General features: G+C 44.8%; 1 protein-coding gene across 2 annotated transcripts in view; it reads left to right on the top strand.

The window, feature by feature from the left end:
* The window catches only part of dpp6a (dipeptidyl-peptidase 6a), a 105,928-nt gene that overhangs the window by 49,329 nt on the left and 38,381 nt on the right, over positions 1-18,218 (top strand). For both annotated transcript variants that reach the window (XM_062379092.1, XM_062379093.1), the window contains exon 2: positions 11,147-11,261. In XM_062379092.1, coding sequence (XP_062235076.1) covers positions 11,147-11,261 — 115 coding nt within the window. The remainder of the gene's footprint in view (positions 1-11,146; positions 11,262-18,218) is intronic.

Genomic DNA, 18,218 nt, shown 5'->3' with positions numbered 1-18,218 from the left:
TTTAAATGTCGGTGTGGATCTGGATCAGAGGCTCGATGCAGGAATTTGTTTTCTCTCCAACATGGTGAAAATTGAAATGCTTCAACATTTGAATAATTCATGGCTCCTGATGATGGTGCAGATCCAAATAAACACCTGGGTCTATTGAATTCAAATGTGGGATGAGCTCTACATCTCATATGATAATTCCTTATTAGACCCACTATGTGGAAATTTATTTTTATTATCATTATACCGTGGTCACATCATATTTCTGACACATTACTGCACAGTTTGTCACTATACTATTGTTCAACTTTGCATATAACTACATTGATAAAGTTCAATCTACATGCGAATCCAGACCTGGTGAATTTAAATGTGGTTTCATTAAGGACCTCAGCAGAGGAATGCATTGTAGTTTCAATATGCGAACTGCAGAGCCGATGTAAATCAGAATTTTTTATTCTGACTTAGAACTTTCACAGGAAACTTTCCCTGCACATAATTTCCCTCCTTAACCTCCACATTTCTTCTAAAAGTTCATGTGCACTTTTCTTAAATAGCTAACCCGTGAAAATCAATTCTGGAATCCAAACTGTCGACTCTGAGAAGCAGTAATCTACATGTTGCTCTGTGAGTGTTCAAGGCTGCAGTTGGTTTGTGTTTCATACTTTCATCGAGATCTTGTTCTCATTAAAGCATATTTTTCTTTACCGGTGCAGAGGAAGACTTATCAGAGAAAGAGAAAGCTTAAGACTGTTTTAAGTTGCAGTTGCTTTGTGGTAGCAGTAAGAGTTCTGCTAGTTATTCTCTCATCTTCCCCCCCGGTCGGTCAAGTTCATGCCCCGAGAACTGGGATGAGCGGTCTACCTTCAAACAGCACGGGCCTGAGAATGAGAGAAGCAGCATCTGTAAAACCTCTGCAGGCTCAGAGGCAGCAGACACATCCCGAGTCGCTTTTCCACCTCGTAGTTTTGGGGATTTTGGTTTATTTAGAAAAACCAGGAGATTTAACGCTGGGACATAGAAGCAGAGAAAGTGTGTTTAACCCCAAAAAAGTGTGTTTAACCCAAAAAAACAGTAATTGACTTAAATGGAAAGTGTTTCTAGATTAAAAGCAATTTAAGGTTCTTTCTGCAAAGCAGTTTTCATTGTGAGCAACAGAAAACACTATTTCCACACATCCTATTGTCCTAAGTCCTAACAATGTATTTAATCCAGCATCACTGTCACTGTCACTTTATCTCACTGAAGGCAGCCGTTTGTTTACTGTTCACTCGTCTACGTCCGTATCAGCGCTGGATTTACCTGCTGCCAATGCAAACCAAACATTTCCTCAGCACATTAAACACACAACGGGGGCTGGAGCAGGAAACGCAGCAGATTTGTCGCTTCATCGAAAATATGTCCACAAACCGAAGATGCTGCAGCTCGATATGAGGGCAAGCAGCTTGTTTCTGACATTTCTGAATCTTCAACGATGCAACTGGCAGGATTGAGCAGTTTAGGGCTGAACCTCACATTTCAATAGGTCACACTGCAAAATATAAAGTCATGCAGAGATATTTTAATAAACACCGTTTGCACATTGCACTGAGCGTAGCAACAAACCTTGGATACATCTCTCAATAACGGGCCACTTGTCACCCAGCGCCCCCTGCAGGTCGGCGGTGATGACCCGTTAATGAGGAGCCTCTTCAGTAGCGTACCACGACCTGAAATGGAGACAGAAAGCAACACATATGTTTTATAATGTGCTGTCAGGCGACATTAGACACCCTCTGGCAGCCCGAGCCGGGTCCTGTCTCATCTCGGGGACATTGGTGCAGAACCGTGTGAAAGACTCAAACACACACGGACAAATTAGCTCAGTACAAAGGGGCCTGGTGGAGATTTTACAGACTAACGGCTCAATGTAATGTCATGTATTCTGCACGAGGCTGCACTCACAGCTCAGTAACCAGGTAAGACCTCGCACTGGAAAACAAATTCTGCATTTCCCCTTCATTTAAAGTTAATTTCACTACACGTTTGCTTCGGGGCTGCATCCAATAAGAGCTCCTGTGATATGCAGCCATAAGTAGAAGAGCGTGTTGAGCACGAGAGCCGGCCACTTACTAAACAAATACAGTCCTTATAAACCCGTTCAATTATTCAGGAGCCACTCTGACAGGCAAAGCACGCGCTGCCATTTGCGGCTTAATAGCAGGAACGCTCGGGTCGCGGCGGCGGCAGCAGGTGGTGGGATGGGGGGGGGGGGGGGGGGGGAGGGGGAATTATTTGTTGCGCCTTTGACAGCGTTGCCAGGATGACGCAAGGAGAGGCCACGTAAACAAGGTAGACCGATGGGAGGAGGAACCGGCCGCATGTGCAGAGAGTCGTGAATATCCTGATTTTACCTTCCCGCTCAGAGCAGCGGTCCCGGGTTAAACCAGGTGGTAAAAGAAAAAGGCGTCTCTTAAACTCCAGACATTTTTCATCATAAGAGCACTTCAGCCCGACGTTATACCGGTGATGAGAGGCTGGAGAGTCGATTCCTTTCCCCTGATTGTTCATATTTTGTCAGGGAAGGCGTTAACATACCAGCAGGCCAGGATGCATTAGCCTGTGTAAACATCAACAGGAGCTGCAGCCTCTGGTTATTAGACCCCTGCGCCTGGAAGCAGTGGCTTGTGGGACATTTCATTTCGGGGGAAGCGAGCGTGTGCGCCGGTGCATATTGTTTTCCACGGCGGCAATTTATTTCGCTGGAGTGGCACCACAAGTGTGCGTTATGGAATGAAGGCTGATAGATAAGAACAATGGGACAGATACTTTTTCAATTCTTAATGTTGCAGAGAGATGCAGCGCTGAGTGGCGGTGGCGCCCGGGGCCGCGGTGAATACCAATCACTCCTGAGAGCCGGGCCGAGTGGAACCTTCCCACCTGACTTTGCTCTCGTCCTCCCTCTCTCTGGTTTCTCTGTTTTCCTTCCCCGACCCTCCTTCAAACGGGTTCTCACACGACTTTTCGGTGTTCGCAGCTGGGGAGTTTTTCATGCAAAGCAGTTTACGACCTCACGTGAAGTCTAAGCATCTCACAGTGACCTGTCCGCTCACCTGGGCTGTAAATACAGAGACGTTTCAGTCGCTTGAACCTTTTACAAACCTTGATGGAAGTGCCAGATAAGAAAAATCCCAGATCATTGATTTTGTTATGGTCATATTGGTTTTTGAAAGGCACCTAGACGACCTAGTTTGTGGTTTAACCCTGAGGAGACTGTCTGTCCTCATACTGGTGTGATCATGATGTGTCCTGGGTCAAACTTATTGATCGACCTCTGTCCACTGTCCCTTTGTTTGTCTGTTGGTCGGTTAGTTCTTATGTTTGTTTGTTTGTCAGATGGATGACGCAAAAACCACCGAACAGATTTCTATCAAACTTCGTGGGAGGATGGAACACGGACCCAAAATAATCTCAATTCAAGAGAGTTTCAACAAACTCATGGAATAATTGATGGGATAAAAAGGACTGAAAACTATATGTGTGTGTGTGTGTGCAGCATTAAACTGGTGGACCTTGGAAGAGGTTTGCACAATACTGAGAACCATCCGACTTCTGTGATTTCTTTCCCCGGCACATTGACAGAGTGAAAGACGGAGAAAGAATCGTGTGGAATCGAGACGACAAGATGAAACGCAGGAAGTGAGTTGGTGTTCGCCTTTGAACACGAGGACACAGCGACTTTCACATAGACCCTTGTGTGTGGGATGAGCTGCGTCCTTTAGAGGCTGGTCCTTTATGTGCCCAGGCCTCAGCGGAGGATTGATCAAGACTCGTTAGGTTGAACACCCTGATGAAACATGTGGATTAAAAACGCTCAGACTCATTTACTCTTAGATTCCTTTGTTTCTCCAGCACCTGCTCAGCTGATGAGGCAGCGGCAGCGCAGTCTCCGCTGACTTTGACAGAAGTTGACAGAAGAATTACCCTCTAATGACAAATAGAACATTAAACTGTGTGTATTCTCTTTCTCATTAGGATTTAATGAGTGTGTTACTTTGAGCCCAAACAGGAGAAAAATGGCATAATGATGTGTGAGGCAGGTTTCTGTGAGAAACTACAGGGGCTGTGCTTTTCTATAATATTCTGTTTGCACATGTCGCTTTATGGATTTCTGCAGATCAGCTTCTGGTTTGCACACATGGCTTCAGATACCTGACTAATGATCCAATGGAACATGTACTGGTTCCACCTTTTGAATACACATCTGCCATTAATGCAGCGGGGACGTAACACTTCAGGACGAAGGACCATGTGACCCATCGATTTCCCACCTGCAGGACGCCCCCCCCCCCCCAGGGAGTCATTTATCTTCCGGCGTGTAGCTCGTGACACTGATGCAGTTTAGAGATGAAGGTAAATCTTTGGAGTCATCTGGGCCACAGACACATTTCTCCGGGTACATTTTGTCTCGGCGTACAGGACGTGCAGACAGACACACACACACACACACAAACACACACACACACACCGCCACAGGGAGAGTGATGACATGAGGAGAAACTCTGTGTTGTATTGTTCTCGTTTCCCGAAAAAGAGGATTTACGTGTTGAGAATGAGGAATCACAGAAAAGCTCTTCTTCATCACTTGTTTGTCATAATCAGTGGAGCAGCAGCCAAATGGGACATTCACAGATCTTACTCTGTTCCCATAGTGACAAATGGGGAATGATTGGAAGTCCATGTATTTAATTGGCGTCTCTATGCACCAGAAATCATCTGTAAAGAAAGTCTCTATCTCGAGTTGTTTGTTTCGTTGTGGTGAATCAGATTTTCAGATAAAAGAAAATGAAAAACTTTCATCAAATGTAAATCAAGTCAACAAGGCACAGTGACACGTGGGAAACATCCCCACTGGTTTATCGGCACCTTGTTACGGCAGCACGGAGCCGCTCACGCTGGCCTCGGCTGCTCTATGTTATTTTAAAGAGATGTGATTTAGTGCAGACTGTGCAGAGGGAGGTCGGCCGGCGGTGGAGCCCTCGCAGCAACTCTCTAATGGACTGGAAGGGATTCAGTCGCAAATCAAACAAACCAGGCGGAAGATGCTAGAGAACAACATGTGCACACACACACACACACACACACACACACAGACCCACTAAGACGCATATATACGCTGGCCTTTCGGAAATTAATTCTCCTGCTGTGTGTAACAAACAGGACAGCTTGTTTATGTACAGCCCCATCGCTGCGATAACAACCAGATTGTTCCAATGTTTTTCGGATGCAGTCGCACAGCGTCGGTGACCTCTGACCCCGTGGAGCTCAGACCAGGAGCAGGCAACCCATCTGGAATATTTCATTCAAAGATTAAAAAAGTGTGGCTGGTCGGAGGGAAGGCATGAAAGAAAATCCATCTTCACTTGAAACCATTTAAACAATAGGCGAGGATTTGGATCTGAGATTAATCTGCTCTTATTTTTCTTCCGGGATGGAGTCGGGAGGAGGAGGAGGAGGATGAGAGAAGGAGGGATTCAGAATGTCTCTGTTTGAGGATTAGAATCTCTGCTCTGTTGAAATGAGCTGGAAATGAGACCTTTCACCACTTATTCATACGGAGACGTGACATAAGTTACAAGACCCAAGTAATATGAATATTTATAGAAAACCATTAAAAAAACGTATTCTGAAGCAAAAAGAAGCAAATTGATGAGCAGGGTCATGTGATCGATGGTATATAGGTGATAGACAGATGGAACCTAGTTTTCCAAAACTCATCTGCAAATTAATACAGACGGTGGGTGCAGTTTGTTCTTCTTCTATGTCGTCCAGGGGCTCAGGAAGTAGAGCGGGTCGTCCGCTAACCAGAGAGTCTGTGGTTCAATCCCCGGGACCTTCAACTTTATGAAATTCTATCTGTCTGTTATTTAATGTTTAGTGATAAACAACAAATTCTTAATCCCTTTCGAAAAAATGTGACTTTCATATTTTCTTTTTGATTACACACATGATTTGTGCGGAATGACAACACGAGCAAAACAGTTAGAAACCACCTCAGCTCTGTGAAGTGTCTCATCCTTCAGCCTCAAGCAGCTTCTCTCATTTGAAGTCTTTAAAGATAAACGTGTTGACTAAACGCTTCATGATAAACGTGTCGCTGCTATCAGCCGCCGCGTTGCGACTCGCCGTGTATCAGATGGCGTGGGACCTCGCCGTGCCGCGACACGTCGGCTCTGACTATTTGATGATTTGCATCTGTTGTTAAGCAGCACAAGGTCACAGGTTTGATCCCTTAGTCCTGTCGGTCGAGCCTCTGAACCTCGGGCTGCCCGTCTGGGCCTCCCTCGATAAGTGCACGACTTAAAAGCACATTTCATGAAAGTTAAACGCTCATTAAATTCTGCTGCTGCAACACATTTGATGTTGGAAGGAAATGACTCTGTTCTTTGCGGCGGCGTGTTGCTCGTGTTCCCTCTCTGCAGCTCCACAACGCTTCCCCCCCTTCCTTTAGCTCCTCTTCCTCAACTCTCTCATCGGTGCATTGAGATGCAAACCTAATGACAATGTGGTATTTCTGGTAACGCTACTAACCGTCTCTATTGTATAATTAAACAGATGGAAATGTGTGTAAGTGTAGAGAATCTGCCGACATGCACACAGGCCCTTGGATAACAGATACTCTGCTGCGGCTTCAGTGTTTTTCATTGAGAAGCAGAATTAATGACCTGTACCATTTCTAATGCCAGAGCCTGGAGACATTATCATTTGATCCTCCGGGAGAAGACATGAAGCCTACACGTGCGTGCAACACATTATAGTTCGAGCTACTAAAGCGGAGAGAAGCCTTCTACTACGGTTCAGCCCATAGAGCTCTCATGTTGCTCATGTCTCACAGAAAATCAGGTTTTCTTCCTGTTTTCCTTTCTTTCGCCGCAATGATGATTAATTCAGAAAAAGGACACGTTGGTTTGTAGTTGTGTGGGTGTGAACATGTGGAAGTGGTTTAAAACAATAACAAAAAACAAGGTGAAACAGTGTTGTTGTGAACCTAAACTAAAAAAAGAGGCTGATCTGGGCTTTACGTGCTGAACGCTCTGCAGCTGCATTCAGAACGAACTCTGGGGAATTGGACTGCAGAGAAAAGCAACTTGTTTGGTTGCTGAGCTGCGACGTTTTCAGGGTTAGGGAGCGATTTAACTGCCTGGACATGTTTTGTTTTGTTTTTTCTGACCTCCTGTGGTGCTGCAGGGGTCGTGGTGAATACTCCAGGGTTTGGTCAGTGAGGTCACGTCTGCACACACAGTGACACGAGCTCTCTGCAGCCCAACAGAAGCCACAGTTTAAGTCTCCACTAAAAAGCCAAACAATGCCGCTTCATATCGTTCATATTGTGTAGAATAGTAGTTTAAAAAGTGTGTTCCTAAACAATAGAAAGCTGATTTTGCCTCTGAGCCCCTTTTGCTTCCAGCACCGAGAGGAGAAAGAACCCGATCTTGTTTCCGTTGCCTCCTCCTGGTGCATCGTGGGTCGAGGAGCCGTGTGCTCCGTGTGACTTGTTGTGGTTCGGTAGTTGTGTACTCTGAGAAACACTGGCATTGCGTCAAGTCGTACACTCCCGGGGCTGAATCAACACTGATGATGTCTGTTCATGCTCTGCAGATTTGAACATGACAGCTCCCGGGGACTCGAAAACACCGGGATCTTGTTTGTATTCGAGTTCGGGGCCTGGATCCATCTCGCGTCCCTGTACTTTTTCTTTTTCCTTTCTATCTGTCATATTTTGGTCATGCTTCAAGCTCTCCTGTCAGAGAACCCTCCTGCAGCCCCCCCCCCTCCCTTTGTGTTATTTATTTACTGATTCTGCAAGCTCTGATCTCGCTCTGCTCATATCTGGTTTTATTCCTCATTCCTCCCCACAGTCACTTGTAATCACCTTGTCATCTCTTCAGTGCAGAAGGTCTCCCTAATTTGTCCAATCATCACTATAATTACTGATCACTGAGGCATGATTGGGAAGGTCAGCCAAGGTCAGGCTGCCTCAGCCAGGCTGAAGAACGGTTTCTTCTCACCGAGCCGAGAAACAGTGCCGCAAGGTCCTGGTGGGGTTTCTGTCGCTGGTTAAATCATGTGTGTGTGTGTGTGTGTGTGTATAAACTTAATATATGCTACTAACACTTGTGTACATGTTTAACCCTTCATGCGTGTTTTACTCTGAATTGACGTGTGCAGCTTCAACCACACTCTGCATTGATTGATAATTAGAGCTTCTTTATATCGCCATAAAATAAATATAATATCACTCATCGGGGACTTGATACGCTTGACCCCCAGCAGGTTCTAGATCCTAGATCCAATGCCAGTGAATAACAGGAGCCTCGGAAGATGTTTCATGATGGTTTCCAGGGTCGATTTGTTTCCACACAGACCGATATAGAAATGTTGTTTGTGACCGAGAGAAGCTTTTCCAGCTCTTCCAGCTTCTCTGAGCTTCTTCTCTGTTGACCACTGGACCGTCCCCTGAACGTTCTCCCTCCTCTCCTCAGAAAGGTCGAGTGACGACAGGTCTTTCACCTGGAAATGAGTGGCGCTCTGTGATTTGACGCCTCGCCGAGCACCTGCGTCACTTCTTGTGTAACGGATAATGGAACGGAACCGCATGAACCTCTTTATGATGAGTCATGCCAGTCCCCATCCAGCTAGAGATCTGCTTTAGGGTTGTGTTGCTGTGCAGTTTGCATTTGTTTAAGATTCAGATACACACATTCAGACAAATTGTTAAATGTAAGACGCTGCGTTGGAATCATGCCCAGCATTGTGTTTTCTTCAGAGCGGAGCCATTCCCATGAACGCATCAAAAACAGTAATGGCTCAGCGTTGCGTGAGGATTTTCCGTCTTTTCTTTTATTGCACTTTAAAAAGATGGAGCATCCCATTGTTGCTTGTAAGTAGTCGCTCTCCAAAGAGCAGTTTCCCCCCCATTCTGTCCCCGTCTTTGTGGATCCCAGTCCGTCACTTACTGTATCAACAGCAGCTCTAATCAGCCGTGGGCCTCGTGCCACTCTCATAAAAAATGTATAGTTCCGGAGAGATGGCTCAGCACAGAACGAGAGAAAGCAAAGGACAAGGAGGATCCATCAGCCACATCATTGTGTTCCAGCCTTGAATCTCCTTTCAGTGTTTTAGACACTAAATTCGATGTTGTGCTCTTAAGTGGCCTCGTTGTTGAGCTGTAACAAAGTTGAGTTTAGAGCTTTGTGCGTTTGTCGTTCCCGAGAGTTATTTGTTTCGTTAATCAAGTATCAATTCACTGTCACACGAACATTAAGGAGGATTGCTGTGTTGGGTTTGATGATTAGGAAATGTTGAGTTCTGTTGAATTCAAAGTCCTTTGAAAAACTTCTTCCGGCATCTTCTGGGAAATATATGGTTCTCTGTCCCTTCTTTCAAAGTTAACGTATTAACTGTTCCAACTAATAGTCATGACCTAAACCTGCAGTACAGGTCTGCAGAAGCATATCAGACGTCTAGTAACTGTAGCTTCTCTCCTCATAACTCAGTAATTATCGTTAACTCATCTTAAAGTTTCTGTTTCCAGACACCTTCGCCTACTCAGGGAACAACTTTAATGCCTTCCGAACTTTCTGGGCCTTTTAGTTTTCCTCTTCATCTCCGCCCGCCGTGTGTTCTCCTTTGTGGCCGTCGCAGCTCTGCAGCTAACTAACTGGTTCCTGTTTTAATGAATGTGGATAATGGGCAGTCTGGTAAATAGCCCTGATTGCTCTTATCTCCGGGGCTAATGATGTCTTGGGCTCTTTTCAATTAAGGTGGAAGCAAGGTCACTTAAAGGTTTGCTTCATAGCCCAGACATTCAGCTTCATTAAAGCCTGAGTGTGTATTCATTAACGCTCCCTCCACAGGTCCCTGAAGCACACGCTCTGCTTCGCTCCTTTCATCCTCCATAAACTAATTAAGAACTTATTAATTCCACACAACAGTCTGGGCTTTGGATCCTACCCTGCAGAGCCCCCCCCGGTAGTGGTTCTGGTTTATCTGTGCGTTCGCAACAACAACCACAGCTGAGGTCGGAAACCTTAAGGGATGCTTTGTGTTCCAAGCCACGCGGGTGGTTTTTCATTCATTCACTGAAATGACTCATTTGTTTCACCATCATGCTTCTGTTGACAAAGAATTTAAGAGCAGAGACACGGAGGTGCGGCACAAACTCTACAAGGAACACAATTCAATAGAGACTCAGTCATTTGCAGCTCGGACTCCAGAAGATATTGGAAACGTTTGTTGGATAATTATTGTCTTTGTATGATGAATTTGCAAGATAAACAATAATTTAGCTAAATATGGATCCTATGCCTGTATTTACGCATCTCCTCTCACGTGACTCGCTCTTCTCACTTTGCTCCCGGCACAAACACATAGCTCATGGTTGGGATGCACCGAAGCGTCACTTTGGCTTCGGGTGTGAACAAGAAGCCTGAAGCTGAGTTCCTCCTGTTGTTCTCCTTTCATATCTCGCGGTGACGCCTCCTCCAGCACCGTGCTCGTTCTTTTTAATTCCCTTTCACTGCAATAAGTTCATTTGTTGTCAGACAAAAGGAGAAACAAAAAAAAGGCCTCAAGGTTTCTCATAACTCCGACTCCTTCTTCTCCCTGCTTCGTTTCCAAGTGTGCAATTCACCGACGTGTCTCGGGCTCCATTTTTATCTGTCACATTCGTTTGCTGCTGATGGCCGCCGATGCTCGGCTCATTAAGAATTCTCCCCCCCCCCTCCTCCTCCTCCTCTTTCCCCCCCTCCTCCTGCTGGTGCTGCCGCTGGCACGTCTCCTTTCGAGCCGAGAGGCTGCGACTCTGACTCACGTTCGTCCTTGACTGACACCTCCCAGCCCCCCGACCCCCCCCCCCCCCCCCTTTTCCTTTCTTTTCATGAGTTTGTCATTTATACTTCCTCTCATTCCTGCTGCTTCTTTATCAGAGCCCACATATTGTTCTTTTCAATTTCTCCGTCATTTTGTTCTCATTTCGTCTCCGTGAATTGTCTCCCTGATTCCCTGTGATGATAGTGGTTTTACTGTTTCTGACCATGTCTCTTCTCCTCCTGACCATGTCTCTTCTCCTCCTCCCCTCTTTCTCACTCTCTCTCTCTCTCCCCCTCTCTCTCTGTAGGAGCTGGTGGGCAGTAACCCTCCGCAGAGGAACTGGAAGGGAATAGCGATCGCCCTTCTTGTCATTCTGGTCATCTGCTCGCTGATCGTCACCTCCGTCATCCTGTTGACACCAGGTACACGGCACAGGCCGGGCTGGGGGGGCACACCACCACCACCACCACCACCACCACCACCATGCATCGCTCTGTTTACACAGTGATTGTTATGCACTGACATGCCCATTAGGTTTTGCAATCAATCTGGGCAGGGACAATGCAAAGAGTGATGTGTGTCTCTGTCCTGGTCGGCTGGGCTCTCGTGTGGTATTTGCAGAGTCACCCACGGGAACGTCCCAGTTAACTCAGGCACGGGGGGGTGGTGAAGGTCAGGAATCCTCATTGAAGTCAGCTTGTGAAACATTTCTTTCTTCATAAGGGCAGGTCTCCTCTGCCTCGTGCACTCTGACCCTTGGACTCTGCACCTCTTGGATATCACCGTTATTTTAGGTTTAATCTCAAAATGACCTTCAGGTTTTTCTGTTTGCAGAACAACATTAAACTCTATTCAGCAAGTGGTCTGTTTATATTCAGGCGCACAAACGTCCTTGGTTTGGTTTTATGTGCTGCCAGAACCAAATCAGTGAGCGTGAACTATACCTCACTGACAGAGACGGTGTCGCCGTGTCCGTGTTTCAGAGATACAGCATGTAGATGTCAGAGCTCGGTGGCAAAGCACGGGGAGGGAAGTTTTCAAAAGCAATTCAAGCTTGTGTTTCTCTACATCATCCTGAGAGAAGTCGACAGAGCCGGAGTGTCGCCGGCGTAGACCTCGGTGCAGCAGGTGTCAAAGCAGCGAGGATCAAAACACCTCGTCACCTCCCGGCCGCCGCCCTCTTCCTGTCCTGTGGCGTTTGTTATGATGGACTAGAGCTGTTTAATGTGCCCGTTCCCAAACACGGCACAGCAGCGGGAGCGTCAGACGGCGGCCGGGCAGGTGGCGTCTGCAGCTTGGACCTCGCTCTTGTGTTTCCTGTCGTCGCATCAAAAACCAGAGTTGCCAAATCTCGACAGGAGCCGAGTCTCTGCCACAGCTCCGAGGTCTCCTGGAAAGTTCAGTGTTTTCCGAGGGAATGTGGTATTTGAGAAACATCTGGGATATTTTTAAATGTTTTCTCTTGCCGCATCAAATCCATTTCAAGTAGCTGTGGATTAACTAGATGTGTTGAGCAGCTCAGATGAGCTCCAGGATGTTGCAGCTTCATAAATCACTCCTCAAGGACGCTCGGTTGTTTGTGTAGAGAGGTTATTTGACCTGTGAACATATGAAATCTGTTTTACCCTTCAGTATTTCAGTATTTCCTCAACTATGATCAATATTTGTTTATTTTTTCGATAATTCAGACTCTGTCCCTCGATGAAAGTAAATCTGAGCGAATGCTTCAACATTTTGGAACAGAAACTCGATCTCCTTCCTGTCACAAGTTAGATGAGAAGACTCTTATCTCTTTCATGTCTGTAAATTAAACATGAAGACACCAGTTAGGTCAGCCAGCATGGAACTGGAAGTGAGACAGAGTCGAAGCCCTGATCCGGAGATGAAGTGTTTTATGTTTCACTCAATCTGATTTATGATAACTATGGAGGCTATATGCTGCTAATTAGTGAATCATATCTATAACTTATTGTTAAATCCCTCGTCAGCCCACAACTTTCTTACCTTCAGACTGAATATACCAGTACATAGATGGAGAAGTACGTGTGGATATGAAATACATTTTTATCATCGTCAGGTTTTCAAACATCATATTTCACACACTTTCCATGAGGATCTCCTCAGATGCATTTGGTGGTTTTCTCTTCCGGCTCCTGTCTCTGGATGAGTCTCTTCTCCTTCTTAAGATGAATTCCTTCTCGAATGATTGTGAAAGGAAGGCCTTGATTCTCCGGCAGTGAAACCACAATTACAGGCGTAGCACAGATTTTTATATTCTCCGTTTTTTTTTGTTTCTTTTCACATAGTTGAAAAAATGCTGTATGATGGAAAAACCCTCCTCTGCTGCTTCTGTAAATCAATCAGAGAACGTTTGGTCTCTTATCTGTTTGAAATAGACGACTTTGCAGAGCAGGAAAATGTCTCAGGGCTGCGTCTCTGTCTCGTTTTATGAATATTTCAGATAATGCAACAAAGATTAAGCTCGATTTAAAAACATAAACACACACACACACACACAACGCGGATCTTTGCTCTGCATTTCAGGAAAACAACTCAAGGGCTTAATTACATACAAATTAGTGCAAGTCTTTTTTTAAATGCTACACCCAGCAGTCAATCACAACAACTCATTTGACTCTCATTCCCCCCCGAGCAGCAGCAGACTGCAGCAGTGCGGCTGAGGAGATATGAGATGGCGAGTTGCTTCCACTCGGTTAGGAGGGTTTGTTGATGGATGTTCCTCCGCCAGACGGGCCGGCCACTTTCTAACTGCTCCTGACAACCACTTTGTTCTCAGGAAAGAAAAAAAACAACAACAACAACGTGCACACTGCACACGCAGACTCACACGCACACCGCTCGACTTTTCCCTCCTCTGACAGGCTGCGTCTGCTGTAACTGATGTCTAAAGGTTCCTAAGAGCCCGCTCTGCTCCGTACATCAGAACAACTAGGTCAGATGTTCGGTATCGGCAGCCGTGTGTTCGTCAGACGGAGGGATGTCAGTGTGAGTGACAGTGAGGAGCTTGAACTGTGGCAGGACGGGACGCTGGGGTAATTTGGTGCAGGTGAAAACAAACAGTCAGTTTATTGCACGAAAGCAGAATTCAGCTTCTTTAGAGGCGTTCTCTCAATCGTTGATTATCATTATTGTAATTTTGATCGTATTGGGGTTATGACATTGATTGTAGGTCATATTTTCATCCCTGAATCAATGGTTCTAGCGTTATAACGATTTCTCACAATCAGCATAGACGTGTGACTTCAGAACCGTAGAGAGCTGAACAGGAAACATACTTTTAAACATGTAGAACTTCCTCTTTCCAGGAACTCGTACTCTGTGTTCAGCCCATGAATCTGCCAATCACAACGTATTATAAATGCAGAGTTTATCCCCTGTAAACCTCCACATCTGACGGAGGCTGCTCTGTTACGACCCCCCCCCCCCCCGCAGCCGATTCACAGTCTGGTGACTCCGATAATCACACTGAAGCTCCAGCGAAGCACCGAGCAGATGCCTTCAAAGGTGTTTTTGTCCCCGGTGATGAAATCGGAGAGGAAGTGAGGATCAGTCGATGTCTGTCCATCTGTTAGGCACAATATGACGCAAACACACAAACACACAAACACACAAACACCGGATGTGTGATGCAAGTGATTGTTTCCGTTCTTGCAATTTTAAAAACACTTTAATTCTGGGATGCAAATTATTTTTATTTCTTTGATTTTTGACAGAAAAACAAACAAAGCTTCTCTTCTCTGATGCATGTGACAGAGATCTGCTCCGGCAGCGCTGCTCTGTTATCGACTCTGACAGGACGACGTGACAGGTGCAATATTATCCCGTCACTCAAGGAAGATTTCACACGTCTTGTTTTTTAATGAAAACAGACAATTCTAATGAGAGCGTCTTGTTTTTAATTCCAACAGCAGACAGTTCTATTTTTCCATTTCATCCAAAACCAAGACTTTAATCAAACATTACTCTCATGCTTAAACGATTTCATCTGTTGGTCCGGTGCTTCCAGAGCTTAACTACACATTTAAACATGTCTGCCCTTCTGGAAAGTCGGGTAGAAAAACCTCCCTCTGCAAACTTAAACGACTCAGTGGAGCACAAACCTCCACCAAGGCCCATCAGGAGCCTTAAATCAGTCAGGCTGCAACAAATATCACTATCAGTCCTTTAAATCAACCAGATACCTGAATCACTTGCTGGGAAAACCATCAGAGTTTTAAAATAAACGCACAGTTAAAGAAATCTGGATTCACACCAAACTTGGATGAGTTCTTTCTTGAGCTGTACCACATCCCACCACCAGGGGTTCTGTGGAAGTTCATTCAGTTGTTTTTGCATAACTTACAATCAAAGAGACAAATGAACCAACAAACAAACAGATGATAACATCACCTCCTCGGTGGGGCTAATAAACTCTTCTGTCAGAGAGATGAGCTCAGTGATGTGACATGAACTGGAAAACGAGAAGCAAATGAATGAGTGGGATGATTTAAAAGATAATAATGATGGTCTCTCAATATTTTTCTTTAATTAAACACCAACATTCAAACATTCCAGCTTCTGAAAATATGAGATTTTAATGCTTTTCTGTGCAGAATGAAGTAAAGAAATCGGCCCCTGTCTATGCGGCCGTCCAATCAGTGCTGAGGATGATTGTTGTCACATTAAAGAGATAAATTCCACAGTGTGTTCTGAGATCAGTCAGACAGAGCGAGCTGACACTCAGACTAAACAAGTCATTCACAAACACTCAGGGAACGTGCTCTGGGAACTGCGTGTCAGACATATTCAACTTTGAATCATTAATCAGTTATATTGAAATGTTTCTTTTAAATCTGTGCGGATCTCATTCTTGTGATCCGTCGCTAATATTTGAGAAACGCGGTCGCGGTCCTTGAATCGTGAATTTTGCTGCTTGGTGTCGATTCTCTCGTGTGGGGTCTCAGAATCCTCCGATCACAAAATGATTCATTAATCAGTGTGTGACGCGACGAGAGGAAGATGTGTAGTGTTACTCCGTGTTACCAGACTCTCTCTGAGAAACTCCTCTTCCTCTTCCTCCTCCTCTTCTCTATTAAAGACGGTTTCTCCGACAGCTGCTTCACCAGGATGAGAAACGAGAGGGTTTGATTACAGGAAAGATTCTTCTTGGTGCTGCAGCAGATGAAAGATGCAGAGAAGAAGCTGTTGAATCCTGGTTTGATAATTTGTTGTGAGTGTTTTTAGATAAAGATTGTTCAGCTGTTCTTCTTTGACCGCTGCTACATTGAATGATCTGCAAAGCTTAAAGTAACTGGGTTGTGTTTTGACACGATTTACTACAGATCACATCTACTTGACATCACTATTGCTTTTAATTATCTGTCTTTCAGATTTAATTACGCTTCCACAGCAACAGCCAGTGGCCAGAGGCAATTAGTTGTGAACTGGCTCATTTAAAAACACCATGAGGCCGAGTAGATTTCAAAGGTCAAAGGTTAAAGGTCACAGTGACCTCATTTGGGTCTGGATAAAAACATGTATGGACTGAAACCTTCCTTTTCTTGATGTGAATGACCTGTTTCCATCTTTAACATTAGTCAGAGGTGCAGTTGATTGTTAGGCGTCGACCTTACACTGTGCCCTATAGAGATAAAACTAAATTGAATTGAACTACATAACCAGGTAATCACACCACAAGCTTATCATAGCTATTATAGAAGTCAGGCTGAAAGTATCTGAAATCCTTTTTTCCTGAGTCTGAGAACCTAAAGTGCTGCGTGATTTTTAAATAAATATGTCGGCCGTGTAGTGCGGGAAAAATCATCGGCTGCTCAAACATGTAAAATGGGATGTGATTGCTCGGCAGCTGAACGCACCCAGCGGGTCATGAAGCCTTATGGATCCTCAGACTCGTCTAAAAGCTTTTTCATTCTTCAGGGTCTCAATAGACGGTGTCAGTTCCACATAATGGTCGGCCCGCTGATAGCTCCGGCTCCACAGCGCTGCACAGAAAAAAGTTTTAAAGAAACACTTAGTCCTGGCCTTTCTTTTGTTGAACGCCATTATTTGAGTCGAGCGTGCTCTCTCTCTCTCTTTCTCTCTCTCACTCTTGCTCTCATCTATTTTTTTTTGGAAGTTGCTTTAAAACTTTGAAACACGTATGTTCTTCCTATGACTCATTTGTCTTTCTATCCCTAAAATAATTCAATGTGCTTTCTGACCAAGGCGATGAGATCATTTTACGTACAGATATCGAAACACGTCTTCAGACTATTCGTTACTTCGGCCTTTTCTCACTCCTGTAAAGTCGGGCCATGTGTTTACAGATGAAGGTAATAACCTCTCTTAGTTCGACTTCACACTCTCACCGTCGTGTTTTAAATATTGAAGAGGGGGTGAAGGATGTTATCAGTGTTTTGAGGACTGAGACGTAGAATCAACACAAAGAACAGATTTCTGGTTCACGTCTGACTCTTCACATCCAAACAAACACTTAGAGAGAAGCAGCTCCTTTCACCGCACTTCACACTGGACTCTGCCATCTGGGTTTATTCACAGGGTCGGACTCACGTGCACTCACATGCACACACATGCATATGCAGCTGAACAGGCTTCTAAAAGCAGCTCAGATGAAGTATGTGCTCATGTAGCTGAGTACGTTGCTGAATCTTTGTATTGAAAGTAATATTTATGACGTATACAGGATAGAAAGACTCACTTTTGGAAAGTGTTAGATTGGAAACTCTACGACCATTATTTATTTGGGTATAAAGCAACTTTCTTTCTTTAGTTTCCGTTAATTTATTTGCTGTACAGGCCTCAGGGAGGTTTAATCTTTCATTCTAAGTCCTAAGATGGTTTCATTTGGTTTATACGGACCATGAAAACCCCCAATAAAAGGAAGAATTAATGAATACAATCCTGTGTATATATAACCTTTGAATAATTTACCTACAAGATGCATACATCCTGGTTTAGAAAGCAGCGTTCATGTCTAACACCAGAGGAGTGGGAGTTCTAAACAGATGTGTGTTGTCATCACGGCCGGAGCTTGTTCTTTCTGCCGCTGCTATCTGCGTGTGCAGCCTCTGAACATGGCTCGTAGCTCTTATGAATACATGTGTTTTTATTTTCTACTGAAATGGAATTTAATAACCTTGGTTACCACGGAATTATTCCTCCCATTCAGACATCACGCAGCGGCGCCTGTTATTTTCCTTTTCACGGCTCTGTTTTTTATTTTTATTCTTCTCTTGTGTGTGTGTGTGTGTGTGTGTGTGTGTGTGTGTGTGTGTGTGTCTGTGTCTCTAGGTGTGTACTCAAAATACAGAATATGCTTTCATACTACTGCAGGTGAAGAGAATGTTTTCTCACAAACA

Source organism: Platichthys flesus, chromosome 21, assembly GCF_949316205.1.
Source record: "Platichthys flesus chromosome 21, fPlaFle2.1, whole genome shotgun sequence".
NCBI lineage: Eukaryota > Metazoa > Chordata > Actinopteri > Pleuronectiformes > Pleuronectidae > Platichthys > Platichthys flesus.
The sequence above is the reverse complement of the archived record's forward strand: the minus strand, read 5'-3'. Positions and strand labels throughout refer to the sequence as shown.